This window comes from Meriones unguiculatus, chromosome 1 (assembly GCF_030254825.1).
Source record: "Meriones unguiculatus strain TT.TT164.6M chromosome 1, Bangor_MerUng_6.1, whole genome shotgun sequence".
Taxonomy (NCBI): Eukaryota; Metazoa; Chordata; class Mammalia; order Rodentia; family Muridae; genus Meriones; species Meriones unguiculatus.
In genome coordinates this window covers 72,183,478-72,202,902 of record NC_083349.1, presented here as the reverse complement: position 1 = coordinate 72,202,902, position 19,425 = coordinate 72,183,478, and the positions used below count along the sequence as shown (strand labels likewise).

The 19,425-nt window shown below is 43.0% G+C and overlaps 1 protein-coding gene across 3 annotated transcripts in view; it reads right to left on the bottom strand.

Annotated features, from left to right (window-relative positions):
* Positions 1-19,425, bottom strand: part of Atrnl1 (attractin like 1) — a 563,418-nt gene that overhangs the window by 66,187 nt on the left and 477,806 nt on the right. The window contains exon 29 of one of the 3 annotated variants that reach the window (XM_060391724.1): positions 1,192-1,881. The exons of the other annotated variants lie outside the window; for them this stretch is intronic. Coding sequence (XP_060247707.1) covers positions 1,859-1,881 — 23 coding nt within the window. The 3' untranslated portion in view covers positions 1,192-1,858. Of the gene's footprint in view, positions 1-1,191; positions 1,882-19,425 lie in introns of those variants that run through there. 3 annotated transcript variants of the gene reach the window in all.

Sequence of the window (19,425 nt, the reverse complement as noted above, 5' to 3'; positions counted from 1 at the left end):
CTCAGTTACGACAGTGAACAAGGAGGAAGAGATCAGTTCCCAGGTGAGGGTCAATATGCTGAGCTACAAAGGCAGCTTGATCTGATGGTGACACCTCGGTGCTCTGTCATTTAGCAAGGTTAAATGCTTGGGGGAAGGATGAAGAATCAGAAAAGAGGTCTGAGTCATTTACTAAAATTATACGAAACCCAAAAGAAGTCTTCACTGATTTCTTGCAAATATTGACTTCAGCTGTAAATAGAATAGTCAGATTCAGAAGTCAGGAAAACACTAATAGAATCTTTGGCTTTTGGAAACGCTAATGCAGAATGCAAAAGGCTGATTAGACGTTTAAAGGCAAGATCAGCACCACTAGAAGAATGGATCAGATCTCAGGTTATGAGGCCACTCTGATTTAAAAGTTTTAAGAAAAATCAAAATGGCAGATGTTTTAATTGTGGTAAGTCAGGTCATTTGAAAAAGGATCGTAGGCAAGGCGTTCCTAGAAAGAATGTTTTTGTTTTTCCTAGAGATAATCCGAAAAGAAGGCCCAGAAGTTTGGAGTTTGCAGAATGTGTGGTACAGGCCAGCATCGGACTAATGAGTGCAGATCAAGAAGAGAAACCCTTTGCCATCGTGAAACACCCAAGGTGGTCTCCTGCAGGCAGGGACAGCAAATGTGGTTCAACTGTCCCTGTCAGCATCAGAGACACTCATCCACAGAGCAATTAAAAAAATTAATTCTTGTTGTTAAAAAAACACTGCTCTGGATGTAATCAAGGACAGAACAGCTTCAATAAATAAAACAAACATTAAAAAAAATAGGAGAGACCACAAAACAAGTACTCTTGCAAACTGGTATAAATGATCAGAGACCAAAGTGAAGAATACAGATAAACGGCATTGAAATTAAATGTTTAGTAGACACAGGAGCAGAGGTAACAATAATTTCACCAAAATCTTGGCATCTAGATTGGGCTCTTCTGGAAGTAAATACTCAGCTTCTAGGACTGAAACTTTATCTCAAGTAAAACAAAGTACAAGGTAGGTTGAGTGTAAAGTGCCAGAAGGACAAATAGGAAAACTAAAGCCATACATGGCTAATATAGCCATGAATTTATGGGGATGTGATTTGTTGCAGCAATGGAAAACACAGATTAACAGTCTCCCAATCTCAGAAACAAACCATAAAATAAAAAATGCTTCTGCAAAAAAAATTTGAATATATATATATATTCAAAGACATTATCAAGAACAGTCATAGGCTATTCAGATTGTATGCAAGCAGGACACAACAGCTGTTGGTCTTTAAAAGGTACCAACACCCTACCTTTAAAATGGTTAACCAGGCATCAAAAATTAAAAATAACATATGCCCAGGAGTGGTATAGCTGGATCTTGAGGTAGCACTAATTCCTAATTTTCTGAGAAAGCTCCAGTTTGATTTCCAAAGTGGTTGTACAAGTTTCCATTCCCACCAGCAATGGAGGGGGTTCCCCTTTCTACACGTCCTCTCCAGCACGTGTTGTCAGTTTAGTTTTGATCTTGGCCATTCTGATGGGTGTAAGGTGAAATCTCAGGGTCATTTTGATTTGCATTTCTCTGATGACTAAGAAAGTTGAACATTTCTTTAAATGTTTCTCCACCATTCGATATTCCTCTATTGAGAATTCTCTGTTAGCTCTGTGCCCCGTTTTTTAATTGGATAATTTAATTTGTTTGAGTCCTTTATATATTCCAGTTACTAACCCTCTGTCAGATGTAGGGTTGGTGAAGATTCTTTCCCAGTCTGTAGGCTGTTGTTTTGTTCTGTTGACAGTGTCCTTTGCTTTACAGAAGCTTTTCAGTTTCATGAAATTCCATTTATTGATTGTTGATCTTAGAGCCTGTGTTGTTGGTGTTCTGTCAAGTATACAACAAGGATATTTGCTCAGTCATGTTCATAGCAGCTTTATTCATAATAGCCAGAATCTGGAAACAACCCAGATGCCCCTCAATTGAGGAATGGATACAGAAATTGTGGTATATTTACACAATAGAATACTACTCAGCAAATAAAAACAAGGAAATCATGAAATTGGCAAGCAAACGGTGAGAGCTAGAAAAGATCATCCTGAGTGAGGTAATCCAGAAGCAGAAAGACACACATGGTATATACTCACTTATAAGTGGATATTACACATACAATATAGGATAAACATACTAAAATCTGCACACCTAAAGAAACTAAGCAAGAAGGAGGACCCTGAGTAAGATGATCAGTCCTCAGTCAGAAAGGCAAACAGGGCAGACACTGGAAGAGGGAGAAAACTGGAAACAGGATAGGAGCCTACTACAGAGGGCCTCTGAAAGACTCTACCCAGCAGGGTATCAAAGCAGATGCTGAGACTATCATACAAACTTTGGGCAGAGTGCAGGGAATCTTATGAAAGAAGGGGGAGATGAAAGACCTGGCGGGGACAGGAGCTCCACAACGAGAACAGAAACAAACAAAACAACAACAAAAATAACAAACAAAAGACTTGGCCCAGGGGTCTTTTCCGAGACTCATACTCCAACCAAGGACCATGCATGGAGATAACCTAGAACCCCTGCATGGATGTAGACAATGGCAGCTCAGTCTCCAAGTGTGTTCCCTAGTAATAGGAACAGGGACTGTCTCTGACATGAACTCAGGGGCTGGCTCTTTGGGGGAGCAGACTTTCCAGGTCACAGAGGAAGGCAATGCAGACAGTCCTTATGAGACCTGATAGGCTAGGGTCAAATGGAAGGGAAAGAGGACCTCCCCTATCAGTGGACTTGGGGAGGGGCATAGGAGGAGAAGAGGGAGGGAGGACAGGATTGGGAGGGGACGAGGAAGGGGGCTACAGCTGGGACACAAAGTGAATAAATTTTGTAATAAACAGTAATGTTTTCAAACATTTTATCAAAGATATACTTGCTTTACTGGCATGAAAGGAAAAATGGGTTTTCTTAAATCATGTGGCTTGATTTCATGTTAGAATGTTAGACTGTAGATTGTTAAGTGGCCTGTGCCATCTTGTAATCAGCTTTTGAGTTTTCTTTTTATATAAAAAAGTTTTCTTTTAGATGTTAAAAACACAGTTAAGAGACTTAAAATGTTTTAATTAAATTCAAAGGGTTACTATAGTTCAAACTTGTTTTCTAAATTTTTGCTGGTTGGAGTGATTTGGAGCTAACATAAAATATTTGAGTGGGGCAGGGGTAGCCCATGCCTTTAATCCTAGCAGAGATAGGCAGCTCTCTATAAGTTAGTTGTTTTCTAAATTCTAACTTACAATGAACAGAGTGATACTTGGGAAGCAGAGGCAGGAACATAAGAATTATGATGATTTAAATTTAAAAGCCACTCCCACAAGGCAGGCTGAAATTCAAAATGAATGTCCTCTGTGATCTAAAAATAAATATACTTAAAACTTTAATATATGTTTATAAAGAGAAAGGAGAATAAACTAAGGTATATTTAGTTTCAAATTTTCAAAAGATTTTTTTAATTTCAATTTAAAGATAATACTTTTTCTGTTGCCAAAAACAAAACAAAAGAAAACAAAACATTTTCCCCTAAGAAAGAAATAACCTGCCAAAAGAGGAACCTCCCCGAGTTAGAGTTTGTTTTATCTTTTTAGGAGAATAAAAGCATCCAACTAATAAATCCAGAGACCACTGGACAAATGAAACAACTGAAGAAAAGGGTGGATCATCACGAGTAAATGTCTCAAGAGAGCGAGTAAACTGGCCAAGTGGCATCAGCCGCCTCCATCTTGTTTCCTCTACACACGTAAGTGGCAAATAGTCACAATTCAATTAACAATTAAAACTGGCTTTGGGTTGGAATGTGGCTCTCTCCTTCTCTAAACCCGTTTTTCCACAGTGAAGGAAAACGAAAATCTCTGCCTCATATTAGAAGAGCCACCTGGTATGGGACAGAGGAAAACAAGTAAAGAACTATTCTATTGCTGTTAATCTCATTATCTTTTGGATTTCATTTGACTCTTTAAAACTTTTCAGGTTTTGTTTGTTTCTTTTTTTTTTTTTGAGTCAGGGTTTCTCTGTGTAGCCTTAACTGTCTTGAATTCACGTTCTAGACCAGGTTGGCCTAGAACTCACGGTAATCCATCTGCTTCTACCTTCCTGAGTGATGAGATTAAAGGCCTGTGCCACTATGTCCAACTAAAACTTTCCTTAATGTATAAATATTATCTCAAAATCTATAAAATTATTATGTATATATAAACGTTCAGTCATTATACTAGTACTCATACAGAGTACTAACTAACTCTAGAGATAAGCTTCGGCTAGCTTCCTGTGCATGTTTTCAGGGCTGAGTCTGAAACAAGGAACTAGGAAAACATTTGTGTCCCTCGGAGAGACTTAATAGACTGTTATCCTCACAGCTTTTGGAGATCTGCTGAATATGGCGTTCAAATGTTTAATGTTTCTACCATTCTAGCAATAACCTTTGAGGTCTCCAAGACGATGGGCCCCCCCAACAATGAATCTACCTGCATTGTGGTAATGCTATCAGCTGCCCTAGGCCTCTTCTGCTGCCAGGCTCTGTGCAAACAGCGGACATCTTTGGGTTGACTGCTGTGTTCCACCTAAGCAGGACTGCCAGTAAACTGGCAAACACCACCCAAACATCAGCTTCAGGTTACATGCTGCTCAGGACATTACAATTTCAGACCTCACAGGAGACTGACATGAACATTTTACAGAACTTTGACCTCAAAAATACTTTATCCCAAGACTGCCAAATTAAACCAAGCTGGGCATTGTGAAAGGCTTGGCAGAAATATGTTCGTTACTGTAAGTAGTTTTACTGTGTTAGAGTTAAAAATCTTTCCTTTTTATTTAAAAGAAGAGAGGTTATACTATAGAAATAATATAGAAAAAAGGTTAGATTATTGAATCTACTCTTACACCACTAGAGAGCTACTACTTGCCAAAAATCTTACATTGGTATAGATCTTTGTATACTGATACAAATTAAGGTTATATTTGATTATATTGGCATAGATCTTTGTATACTGATACAAAATTAAGGTTATGTTTTGGTATTGTACCTATGTAATTCTTAAAAATGCAATCTGAAGTTCTAGTCATTTTGAAAGCAACTATTACAAACTGTTCAGCATAACTAAATAATGCAAGTTAAAATAGAAAGTGACGTAGGAACAGAACTTTAAACTCACCAACATAGGGCAGATAGTAGGGTACTTTCTCCAAGGTTGACAAGTACTACCGGACTGGACATTGTGAATGTAAATTTTACCAGATGGCTTATTGATGTTGGAGAGTCTCTTATTTAGACAAAAGGAGGAAATGCTGCAGAATATTTGATAATACTATGAACCCAAATATGGTGAACTGGAAAAACATGTTTCTAGTTGTGGTGTGGCTCAGTCCTAGAATACCCCTTTAATCCAAGAGCTTTCTGTAAACAAAATTAAATAAACTCAAGGTCGAGAGGTGGAGAAAGCAACTAATCGGCAGGGAGTGAACACAGGAAAGAAAACATGGAGAGTGTGAGGAAGTCTGGAGAATGGATAGAGTCACAGGAAGTAGAAAGAAGGAACATTCAGTTTGAAGGGTTAAAACAGCGTGGAGAAGGAGAACGGGCTTTTTCCTTCTGGGAAGTCAGCTGATAGGAAGGTCAGCTGGTTCTTTCTCTGCCTCTCTGAGCTAGCAGGTGTCCACCCCAGGTCTGGCTCCCGAGTTACTGGTCTTTCAGCTTCAATAGGTAGAAGCAAGTTGTACAGCAATTTGCTTACTAGGCAGACCTCTGCCCTTTCTCCTCAGCTCACGGCAGTGAAAGTCACCCATTATTACAGAGGAAAACTCAAGCACTGGAATCCTTGCACAGAAATTGTTTTGAACAGATGATCTTTGTTATGGTTTCAGGAAAACCCAACCTTTAAATGTTCACACAATGAGCAGGGAAAAGGTAGTGATTAATAATGAAAAGCAAGACTGATTGCAATGACAGAGACTCACAGGGCTGGAGAGGTGGCTCACAGGTAAAGAGGGCCTGCTACTTTCGCAGAGGCCCAGGGTTCTGGTCCAGCACCCATGCTGGGTAGCTTACACCCATGTGTGACTCCAGCTCAAGAGGAACATCAGTGTCCTTCTGGCCTTTACGGGCCCCTGAACTCACATGCGCATACATGAACACCGATACAGACACGTGAGTAAATTAAAACAAACACTGAAAATGATAACTTTGAAGAAGTGGGTACAGGGACTGGGGAGACAGCTCAGCCAGCAGAGTTCTGTCATAAAAGTCTGAGGACTCAAGTCCAGTTCCCAGCACCCATGTAAACGTCAGGCACACTTGTTAATTCCAATTTCGGGGAGCTGGGGACAGGAAGGTCCCTGGGATTCTCTGGCCAGCTGGCCTAGCCTAGTCAGTGAGCTCCAAGCCACAGGGAGACAGCCTGTTTCAGAGAATAAGGCCAACATCTCCTTTGGAACACCCGAGACTTCTCTGCTTTCTGCAGCTATGTGCGGACGTGTGCTCACACACCTGCCACGCATGTCTACCTGCACATAAGTAAACAAAAACCAAACAAAACTGCTATGTCGCTTAGGGACAGTCAGCATTACAATAAAAAATGAAAAATACTTAGGTGAAACACGCATAATAAAATACTGCAAAGAGGGGCAGTGTGGTGTCTGATACATGTGTGTGCCTGCATGTGTGTGCCTGTATATGTGCAGTTAGAGTCACATCAAAAAAGAGATTCCAGCTATATACAACTAGGAGTTAACACTACTAGAAGATTTTGCAGGATTTTAACAGTTTTCTGCATGTTTTAAATTATTTAATGGACTTTCTCTAGTGAATTTTCGTACAGTTTAAAAGCATGAGACACAGATGTACTGACTTAATAGCTCACCCGGTGAGCTGACCGGGAAGTGTTGGTTATCTGATGTGTGCCAAAGGGGGAAAAAGTGAGATTTGCTCAGCGACTGTGGAGAGAACAAGCAGGACGGGCATCTTTGGGGCAGAGGGCAACACACTGCCCCCGCCCTCGGGGGCTAATGCTGTGCTTGTACACAGGCCAGGCAGTCTCCTTGGGAACAACAGAATTTCAAATGAGGTGTGAGCCTTTGAGCCTGTTTGTTTATTTATTTATTTTCTGGATAAGACACAGATTTAACGTAAGTACTCTCTACTTATACAGTCATTGTTCATCATTTAATTATATAGCTAAAGCCAGGGATTACAATAGAGAGTGCACACAGACGTAATTATAGGATAAGTACCCAGTAATTTCTATTCTCTAAAGTGAAGCTTGAATGTTAATTAGCTTTAAGCATATTACTGTAGGTGCAATTATCAGGTAATCTTTGAGAATGTGTACTTTTTGGATCAGCGTTTATTAAGGAAACCCTACGTAGCTGGCAAGGAATCTGACTTTTTAAAAAGCTGCAGACCTTTGTGCCTGGATATAAAGAAAGAATAATTAGAGAAGTCAATTTCACCGTCATCTCATTGGTATTCTCTATTGCATTGTTCTCTAGTGATTCCATCCCTCTAAATGCTCAGTTATTCACTATTCCTGGCTCCCTGGGAGAATTGGAAAACCTGTCCATGAGCTGCGTCCGCAAGTACAAACCACCCGGAGAAGCCAAGCCCATCAAATGGAACCTGTCTCCAGCAGTTTGCATTTAAATATGAAATCGTAATGAAGTGTCCAGGTGGCAACAGTTTTTGCTCCAGCAGCTGCAGTACCAACACAGGAATTCAAAAGCACGAGCCCAACAGATTAACGATTCCCACAATATTACCTCTGTAGCATGCAATTTGTTCTCGATGATAATTAGATATTTAGAGAGAGAGACATAATGAGGAAGAAGCGTGTGATGCTTTTGGTGGTGGTTGTTTGCTGAGACTCCCCTGGCAGCAGAGGGTCCGCGGTGGGAATAATGTGATTCTGCTGTTGAAGTTCTCAGTTGCTGAGAAGCAGCTTAAACATTCTGCACTGCCAAATAAAACCTCTCCAAATCCAAACTTTCTAGTTAATTGGCGTGTCTCAGCTCCCATGCCCGAAAACGGGCAATATGTGTTTATGGGTGCCCCATTAGCCCAGGCTACCAGAAGAAACAGAGAGCTAGGTGAGGAGGAATGAGCACAATCCTGGGAAGACGGTGACTGGGACGGCCATGTGCAGGGAGGGCCAGGAGGGCCATGTCCTCTCTTCTTGACAGCTAGTTTATTTTGTTCAGATCTAGTGTTGCAGTCAGCAGAGTTCTGTGTCTCTATGTACAGTGTTTTCCCTGAAATTTTATTTACAGAATTAATAACTCAGAGGCTGTTTTCCACGCTCACAGGAGGCGCCCCTGCAGGACCCAAGCAGACCCACTGTACTGCCGATGCCGGTGGAGCAGGACAGAGAATCTCACCCAAGCCGAAGGTCACCTGAGGGCGGAGTTCTCACTGCACGGCACCCCAGGTGCCCTCATCTCTCCAGCACAGCCCGTAAGCAGAGCCTTAGCACCGCAGATGCGTGTTCTCTTAGAATCGTGGGCTGGAGAGAGAGCAGTGGTTAGCGCACTGCTGCTCTCACAGGAGACCCAGGCTGAGCTCCCAGCACCCGCAGCACCCAGCTGCCCGGTTCTGTGGGGATCTGCTGCCCTTTCCTGATCCCTTTGGACACCCACGTGTACGTGGTGCAATCCTCTCAGGCGCATGTGTGGCCCCGTAAATAAATAAATAAATCTTCAAAAATGCATGTAAGCGTGACCTCACTGTGCATACTGGGCTTCTCCTGGGCTGGTTTGTCTGGCTTCATGTGTCCAGTTTATAACAATGGTTTATTTAGCTCACTGCTGTGGACTTCTCTTTAGTATTAATGCAATATTCTTTACCGATTACACTATTAAATGGCTTGGCACAGAATATGTATCTCATGAGTTAGCACTACGGTTTTTATATGTAAAACTCCGCATGGCCATTTCTTCTCATGCCTATCAATGAAATACTCCAAGTCTCCAATAAAATGATAATCAGGGGTTAGGAGATAATTTTTCCCACAAAGACAGGGTGTGGAGCTGCTGGTGCAGGAAGCTTCCTGTGCGCGAGAGGCGTCAGTGAAGTGCCTGCGAGTAACATGAGGATCTGGGTTTTGGATGCCCGACACTATAGAACACTATCCACAAATAAAACACGCATGCTTTCTACCTGCCAAGGGAAATATCTCCACGCCTTTAGAGAGAAGTTAAGCCATCATGGCATTGGTGTAGATACACACTTGGCTGAAGTAGTTCAAGGTAACTGTTGTAAGATTTGGTTACTGCTTATGTTAAATGTTTTAAATATTGACAAAAACAATAGGTTTGTTCCCAAAGCTCAAATGATCTCATCCAGATACCATCAAGAGGGTATGTGGACAACAATGTACCTTGTCAACCTTTCTACTGCACACCACTCTGGTTTATTTCTAAAATTAGGACATAAAGGAATGGGGTTTTGTGGCATTTTTAAATATAGTTTGTTTCTGTCCCTGTCCTCTCCTAACCCTTGCTCGGCTAGCCCACTGCCCTCCCACTCAGGGGTTCCCTTTCCACACCCCTGCTCACACCCACCAATTAAAGCAATTAAAACTGAGATCAGTGTGCAGGAGAGCAAAGGTGGCACTGTCTGAGTCTAGGTCATGTCATTTAATACAATAATTACTACATTCATTCATTTCTTGATTTTATGGTTCTATTTCTCCTTACAGCTGAATAAAGTCCTGCCGTGTGTTGTCCCCCGTGCTCACCAGCCTCATCTGGGAACCCGGGCTGATTCCGCCCGTTCCTGTGAGGAGCACCCGGGAGTGTGGACGTGTGCGAGTCCCTGTGTGAAGAGAGAGCGCTTTGGCACATACTAGGAGGGGTGCGGCAGGTTGCACAGGCTCGTGGTTGGTTCTTGAAGAAGCCTCCATGCGGATGGCCACACCGCTGCACTCACCCGTGCTCCTACCAGCACTGGGTGAGTGCTCCTCTTTCCCCATATTATCACCAACATTTGTTTTCCTGACAGTAGCTACACTGCTGGGGTGAGGTGGAATTCAGAGTTGTGATAATTTGCATTTCCATGGTGGCTGAGAAGGCTGAGCATTAAGAGAAAAAGATTACCGACCAGTATGTGTCTCTTTGAGAGCGTCCCCTCAGCTCACTACCTGTTCACTGACCATCAGTTTTGTTGGATTTGTTCAGCTTTTTGCATATTCGGGATATTAACCCCCTGCTGAACTATAGCTGGGGTTTCGCCAGCTATAGACTTGTGTCAGCTTGTTCTCGCCTTTTCCGGATTCACGCTTAGATGCGAATGTCCACATGTCCTTGTGCTAGCACACAGTGGGGCTATCTGAGTCGAGACCACTCACACTCCCATTCTCTCTGCGTTTCTCCATCTCTTAAATATTCTTCCCACTGTGATTCCAGAGCCATCTCTGAGGATCTGGTCAGACTGTCGAAGGTCATATAGGCTTCATTTCTAGGCATTTGTATTGGCTACAGATTTTTTTGCTAGGGTACATTCTAACAGAGTGCTGTCTCTAGTCCTACTTATGGTAGCGATATGACTTCCGCTTTACCTAAAGCAACAATCACAGTTTTAGCTACAATCACATAGATGCTTTCTTCTCAATTTTGTTCTCAGGCTTCTAAGGGCCGGAAATACATTCTATGGTAATGGCATCTCAGAGAAAAGTCTATTACGATATGCCGGTTACTCATTTTACTTTGCAATTGCTATAGAGCAAAGAAGTTGCCTGACTCTTGGCTCCAATCCACAAGGCAGAAAATTTACTGTACTCTGTTCCTAATCGTCTTCTATCCCTTTTAAAGAAAAATATCGTTTTAGATAAGCTGTTTAGCTGAAATGCTAGAAATGTTTTAAACAGAAAAAAAAAATGTTTCCTTTCCTGGAACTGTCAGAGAGTTTTCTAATTAAAAGACAGTAGACTTATAGTTAAAAGAACAGTCAGAGAGCAAAGGCTAGAATTTAGTTTAGTAACCACTTAAAAACACAAATTACCAAAATCACTTTAAAATTATTCCTAGTGTACATTATCTTAGCAATGAATTAATTGTGCCTATCACTGTCTGATCTCTCTAATTATGCAGTAAGCATTCATTCATCAAATCAGTCTGTTAGTCCCCTTATGGAGATCTCACTGCAGAGACCCTCACAGCTGTGAAACACAAACTGAGCGATCGTCAGAAGAGCCTTGGAGCTTCTGAAAGGCACAGGAAGTGCTAGTCACCGAGTTTATACACTGGCTGGTCGGTAGGCATCCTAGTAACGGAGTCTGCAAATCGCTGGTGATGAGTGAGAGGTTACCCTGTTATAAAAGTTTAAAATTACAGCTGAGAAACATTATATTTTCACAAGATAAAACACTCGGAAGTGGTCCATGTATGTGATTGAAAATCGAAAGTTATGCCATTCTTTTTTTTGCATTTAGTTGCACTTGTACATCCTGGGTTAGGGGCAACGGTCGCTTGATATTTGATCCTGCTCCCATTTCACCTTGTCCCAAAGTTTATGCCAAATTCTAAATCTCAGTTGCAAGGTGCCCAGTAATGACTTTTCTACACTGTCTCTCTCACTGCATCTTTTCCTACTCAAGCCTCCGAGTCTTAAGAGGCTGGCTTTGTCCGGGCTGGGGTCTCAGAGAGTCAGTTTTGCCAATGAACTCAAGAGACCTGAAGTCCAGATCCTATCATGTCTCTGGCATGCCATTAACTAGCCCCAGGGTCCCTACAAATCTCTGCCTCACTCCTGAGACAATCCCTTCAATATAGTCATGTCCTGGTTATTTTCTGGTTAGACTTCGAAATTTCTGCCGGAATGTCTGTGCAGGGACCTAACCTCCAAAAGGGCATGTCCAGGCAAGCTTTGTCCGCTGGTCAGCAGCACACAGTTGGTACTGAATATGAGGAACTGAAGGATCTAAGTACCAAAATAGGTGCTCCGCACATCTGAGTGGCACACTTGGTGAATGAACGAGCTCTGCTCAGATCAGGCTCTCTACCATTGCTTTGCACTGCTTTCTTGTTCAGGACTCCTGTCTTGGGCTGGAGGGATTTCTTTTAGGAAACCTGACCCTGAACTTGATTCCCCACTCATGTCCCAGAATAACCTAACCTCAAGTGCTGATCTTCAGGGAAAGTCCAGCAGATCACGGACACGGTGGCAGGATGGAGGCCTAGGTAGGTGGATTTTGAAGCCAGCCTGGACTAAATAGTGAGTTCCAGGACAGCCAGGCTACATGGGCTCAAAATATAAACAACAACAGAAAAATCATCCAGAGAAGAGTTCTCAGGTCGAGCTGTATTGAGAACTACGCTCTTAGGGCTGGAGAGATGGCTCAGTTGTTCAGGGCACTGGGTGCTCTTCCAGAGGGCCTGGGTTGGATTTCTAGCACCACACAGTGGCTCGTAGTCTTCTGTAACTCCAGGCCCCAGGAATCTGATGTTGTCTTCCGGCCTCACCCATCCATAGTTTTAAAAATTCGAATAATTTAAATAAAAAAAATTTAAAGACCTTGTCATTAATAACTCTTGTTAAAGAGTACATGGGCAGCATCTGATGTTGGGGAACACAAAGATTTATTAGTCAATTTCACTTGGCTTTGTCATAGTCTTACGAATTCCTTACGAATTTGCAAATGGCTCCTCACCCTTTGCCTTTTAGAACCTGACTCACTTACATTACTATGGACTTTCCCTAACTGATCACCACTGGTTTTTTCCATTTATAGCTCTGTTCATGATATAAAGCAAGATTTATTTTCTTAAAACTAAATTTTAATCACATATCGTAGCTCAACACTCATATCTTTTCTACTTCACTTTAGATTAAACTAAAACTCATCCAGACAGTGAAGGGACCCTCAGTGTTGTCCCTCACCAAGGACACTCTGAGTCTAGCGAAAGCCTTCTCAGCATCTGACTCACAGGACACTCTGCCCAGATGCTGAGGCACACTGTCAAACAAACAAACAAACAAGCAAACAAAGCCCTCGTACTCTACCCTTCCTCTCATCTTCTGTAGAAACGGGAGACTCTATTTATTATCTACCTGAGGAGGGTGGGGTGTTCCACGTTCCTGTAGAGAAGTTTTTGTGCTTTTCTTCTGTGTTCCTGAAGTGTGTTGATGACTGATTTCCTGCTTCAACAGTGCCTGATCTTTGGAAAATGCTCTCGCAGAGCTGCGTGTCAGGATAAACACCATCTTCCCAAGTTCCCTCATCAGAACCAAATGACAACCAAAGAAAGTAGAAGACCTTGAGGACAGTCGGGAGAATCTCCTGGCATGAGACAGGATCTCCTGATGCTGGTGGGTTTGGAATTGCAGAAACTCCAACAGGGCAGCCAGGCGAGTCGGGGTGAGCCTGGAATGATCAGCCTCACAGCAGTGAAGCTCTTCTGCCCTCAGACTCTGCTCTCTAAGGAAGCCATGAGGTAGAGTCACCGACATCCTCAGTGACAGTAACAGATCCTCTGAAGTCACAGTGGCAGAGAGAACATCAGCACCCACCCCAGCTGGGTGGCACCATGCTGGCCCAAGATGGAAGAGCTGTAGGGTGTCCTCCTAGGGCAGTGTCACAGTGTCTCTCTTTGATCCACTGGGGCTGTTGCTCCAGTTGCCCTCTCCCAAGTGCACAGAGCGGTGTTATTAGCCAGTCTTGCATCTGACTTAATACCCCTGGCTGATCACGAAATCACTGAGACTCCTTTATCTCTTATATAGAACTAAAGTCAATATAATCATTAAATGTTCACACATCTGTGTGTGTGTGTGTGTGTGTGTGTGCCCACCCTTTCATGTTTTGATATAAAAACATCAGAGTGCTCAGTAGAGCACAGGCCAAAGCTCTGAGCAACAAAATGTCTTCCCTGTTTGCCTCAAGGACTTTGCCCTTCCCTCTTCCCAGCCAAAAGCTACCCCAGGGCAAAGGTCTAAGAAATACATAAATAAAATAAATAATAAATAAATAAAATGAAGCTTGAAACAAATAAGTGACAGTTTCAGGGAGGAGTGTGTGAGAGTCTTGGCTGATGGGTTAACGTGTGGCAAATAAGAAAGACCACAGTTCTTAAATCACTGTGAGGCTCCAGAAAGGAGGGCTTGGATGGCTTGCAACCCTACTCATGCTTCTCTTGCCGAGGCATTTAGAGGGAATGAAACACTTCCAGGAGATCCTCCTGTTCTCTGCTACTTTGGGGTCTAGGTCTTGGATCCTGGTCATTCTTGCCTCGGCATAAACTTTCTCTTGCTGTGGCACTGCTCATGACTTAGAAAAACAGCAGTTTACTGACAGTGTAACCAAGGCTGTGTGAAGGTCACAGCTGAGCAAACAGGTAGACAAATGACGGAATATCATTCTGAAGCCAGTGTAATCAGGCATGCAGGTTTCAAATGATTATGCTGGGCTGCTGTCTCCTATCTCAGGGTACTTATCTTCCAGGGAGGAAGGCAGAGAAAGGACATGGTGAAATGCAAGCAGAAGGGTGTTCTTTAAGTGTCTAATAAACAGGGCTCATGGCTAGACTTCAAGAGGAGCAGCTATACTGTAGTCTGAAAATTCCTAGAAAATCTAGGCTGCCCAGAATTCTAGCCTGATTCACATATGCAAACCCAGGAAATGTTTAACTCCTGGGGTTGTCATTATTTTTCTGAGAAATGCTAGAAAAATTTGCAAAGTGAAGTAGCTGCTGACTTACTGTCGCCTTCTGTGGGTCCCTGCAGTCAGGACATAACAATGTCTGCAGATATTCCTGTTATCTCAGCTAGGCCTCACCATGTGACCCCCAGCCTCCTCCGCCAGCTCGGAAAACAGGACTCGGCATTGCTTAAGCTGCTTGACCTGCGATAAGCGTGGAACTCCCAGCAAGCCTGGCTTCTCTGTCTACCGGCTTACCTGCTCGTAGCTATTTAACTCCATTTGTGAGGAGTTAGCACTTTTTTTGTTTGAATCTTGACTTGATATTAATGTGTCTCCATCTTCAGATTGACACAGTCTACCTTTGTGATCTCAAGTTGAAAGTTTCATTGAGTGGGCTTGTCCAAATACTAACAGGCCTCAGGCGTGAGCAGCACTCACATCTGAATGTGACTTACAAGCTGCCGCAGTCCCTATTAGGCTCTGAGCTTTTAACAAGAGAAAGCACTGACATCTCTCTGTCAACATTTCCCCCAACTACAAACTGCTCATGCATTAGAAATTCTCTAGAAATGGCATAAAAAGGCTATGAAGTGAGTGTGTTCTTGTACTGAAGGTCTGCAAGTCAGGGTAATTTCAGAATATACCACGTATGCTGAAAAGACGGCAGATGCAAGAATTGGATTTAAGCAGAGATGATAAGCCAATTTTCTCCCCAGCTCCGTAACTCAGTAAGTCTTTATGGCTTCTCAGATAAACAGATGGGTGTCATCAAAAGGCACAGGATGATAAATCTGATTGGTGTCTGAAGAATTCGTGTGGCTTTATCCCTGAACAAGCACTATGAGAAAGGGGAAAGAAGGGCACTTAAGCCACAGCATGGGAGTTTAAATTATTTGCTCAGAAGCCCTTGTATTTTCCCAGTGGCTTAATAGTAACAACAGGAATGTGACGTCCAGGAAGGACCATGCATCTTTTTAATTAGGCTTCTACATTTGAAGACTTGCAGTGTTTAGTCTAGCTGTGTTTACTCTGATTTAGTTGATTCCGTCTATTTCCATACAGACTTCAAAATATTCAATTAAAGCCCCTTGGAAGATTGTGAATTTCAATTCCCATGAACTCCCAGACCTTACAGACTCCCAAGTCCATGGCCGCTTCTGCCAGTCAAGCACTTCTCACCTGTTCGCGTAGCTTCCTGGCTGGGAGGCTGTACAGGTAACTGAGCTGTTCTTTAGGAACAGTCAGAATTGGATTTCCAAGGGCTCTGACCTGGAAGGCTAAATTCAGGATTCATACCAACAGCCACACCCATCAGGAAGACATGTCTAGGTGAATCCACAACCAAAGCTTGAGAGGAGCTCGGGAAAGAAATGAGACTTCAGCTGACTGGCACTGTTGTTTCTGGGTTGTGAGACTGAGAGAGTCCTGTGGTTTTCAAGTGTTACCATAGGAACCTTCTCCCAGCGGCCAGAATGTAAGCTTAGATCGCTTTTCACACGAGGTAGATTAGGCCACTTCTTTCTCTTACTACTCAAAAGATAGTGATGCCAACGGTTCTCATATACACTATAAGGTATTGCTTTCATATATTTCCAAAGGATCCAAAAGATCACTAAATATGCTTATCAAGAGGGAGAGAAAAAAAAGTTTCCAGGACATAACTATACTATTCTGGGGAACTATTCTGGTCAGAGAAATTTCCTTTTTATCCCCAAAACTCAAGCAGGGGCTTTAGGATATTGTCATTACCTGACGCTCACCCCACTATTGAATATAATTTTTAGTAACTTGAAAAAGTAACAGGGCATTCTTATATAGCGCCTTCTCTAGGCCTGATACAGTTCCTAGCGCACCCACACACGACAAATCTAAAGAAAAGCATCACTGTTATCCAATCTGCAGATGAGAAAATAAAAACAGAGATTTAACAACCCGCCCAAGGTTCCACAGTTATGAAATGGAAGCGCTAGAAAGTTAGCTCAGACAGCCTGGCTCCAGAGTCGAGGCTTTTAAGCATTTTAATATTTTACTGTCTTTCATAAAGGCTTGCCTCATGTATAAAGATATTCACGATAGGATCGGTAATCAAATCAGATGGCTGGCTGGGCCGCAGGGAACAAAAGGGTGCTGATCTACTCATGTGGGGGGGGGGTGCACGGGGAGGCGGCCCCCAAGAAGGCGGGTGGCAGATAGCAAGCGCTCACACTCAGAATGCCCGTGTGCCACGTGTACTGAAGAGTGGCCTGTCCTCCATCTCAGATGGCTGCTGTCCAGGCCCCTGCCTGCTTCCGGTCTGCGTGCTGTCTAAGCCTCTGCCTGGCTTCCGTTCTGCCAAGCTCTAGGGCCTGCAATGGGACCCTTGTGATTGGCTCCTGATTGCGCAATGAACCGTATTCCTGTGTTCCCTGGGTCTCATCTGAAGGGACTGCAGCTGCTCCTTACTAGAGCGTTTTCCACAACATTCAGAATATCTCAGTTGGCAAATAAACTGTTAAAATTTTCTTGAAAAGCAATTTAGTAGTATGCATTGGAACCGCACCTCTGTAAGCGCAGGTACATGGGTCCTAACTGCAGACCTGCAGATGGAGCTTAAGTGCACACTGAGGGTGGGAGACGAGGTTTTATATGGGGATTCATCATGGCATCTATCACAAAAGGCCCAGGAAGAGCGTAAACGTCAAAAAGGGAAGAATGATCAAGATGGTCATGATACAGCCATAAAATGCAATATTATGCAGTCATTAAAATTGTTTCTGAACTTTTTTTCTGGAGAATTTTTAATGACTTAGAAATACTCATTATATAACATTTGTTGAAAATGCGGAATACAGGACTTCATTAAAAATGATGCCACTTATATAAAAAAGAAAGCTAAATATATCTGAAATCCTGGAAAGAAATAGGAATTTTTCTTGGATATTCCCAAGATGTAAGACTTTCGTCTCTTTTTTTTTTTTTTTTTTTCAAAAATTGTTAAAGGAAAATACATGAAGTTTTCATCAGAAAATCAACCAATAAAGAATAAATATCCAGGAGCTTCCAGGGTGGGCAGAGTGCTGTGGCCTGAGGACGGTGGAAGTGGGCAGCGGGAGGGCAAAGCAGCCTTCCTTCCCAGAGCTCTAGCTCTTCCCATAGAAACCCACACCAGTCTGGACTTCAGCTACCAGAGGGAAGGGAATCAGATGGTCTCTGTGTGTGTTCTTGTATAAATTACCCCAGCTGACAGTTATCCTATCAGACCTAAAATCCTTTAAGCTAAAGCCAGACTGTATGCTTGTCTCATACATACGTGTGCAAATCATTGCAGCCTTCCCCCTACCAAGCCTTCTGCCTGAGCACAGGCAAAGTTAGACACATTCATTCATTCACTTCTCAAAGCCCAGAGGGTCTGACCAGCAGGCTCTGCTGTGCTGGGCCTGCAGGGCCCTGGCTTCTGGCTGCCCACAGTTCAGTCAGAGAGGCAGAGTAACTATGCACAAGTGAAATGCGTGGACTGTGCAAAATGAGAGTTCATCCCATCGCCCACCTTACTCGACACAGCCCTCACTGATTACCTCATGGGGGGATTTTAGTAGGGAAACGGTACTGAAGTGAGGTGAGAGCAGGCTGGGGTAAAGGAAAGTGGTGACTGGGAGGCCCTTGGCTGGGAAACGACCAAGGGGTCAGGCAAGAGCTAGAATGCATTGTTAGGTCTAAGGTCATCCTCCGTCTCGAAAATACTAACCTCAAGTTCATTTATATGACCTCCCAAGACAGCAGCCTTGAGGGGCAGCACAATCCAAAGCAAATGTTCCAGCATGTCCCTAGAAAATCAGTCACACAGTGGAGACACCCAAATGCTAAAAGGAAATTAAGATCTGGGAGGTTTACTGTGAGACCCCAGGTGGTCTCCAATCTGTGCCGTGGTTAAAAACACGAGAAGGAAGGCCCTCTGCCTAAGGCAGGGATGAAGGAGATGGATGCTCTCTGATGCTGCTATGCTAATGACTGATGCTGCCCCTTCAAGGAAAGGAAGAGGACCAGCTCTCTGGGAAAACATCCCAGGTTTCCAGGCTGCTTCCTGTAAGGAGCTTTGGCGCTGTCTCCCACCATTCTCCCTGGCTAAAGAGGGCATAAATAAACGGGAGATGTGAACCATGATCTTAAGGAGCTACAGCAACTGAATACATTTTAATAAATTGGTTGATATTTTCAAGGAAAACTTCTGGTAATTCTCACGTGTAACACTGTTTTTAGAGGACATACATGTTTCTTGAGGAAAATATTTTTTTTTTAACCTTGTGAATACATAGGGATTGCAGAAACATGGTAACATCAATCGAAGTTACTAAGCTAAAGGTTTGGGTTTATTTTCTAATTAGCATTTTATCGAGTGGACCAATTAGTCTGAACACAGCTGAGACTCCCCGGATTTCCTAAAACTGACACCTGTGCCTTTCTAATCTTCTGGCGACAAACACTATGCAAATACACCAATTACAGGGTTGTGTGGGACTCGCACCAGCAGCGAAGCCTGGGTTTGAGCATCAAGTGTTTGGGGACAAAAGAGAGTCATGTTTGATCTCTGAGTCACGTTTTAAAATCCCCGCTGGCTTCGTTTTGCTCTGTCATTTAAAATCATAAAACAGAGCAGATTAGATCCAGCCTAACATACTTCCCGTAAGTGCTGTTTTCTCTTTCAACTCTCTGCTCCATTCACTACTTCCTGGTCAGGGATACACTGGAGGATGGTGATTACAGCCTCCAACTTTAGGGAAAGGAA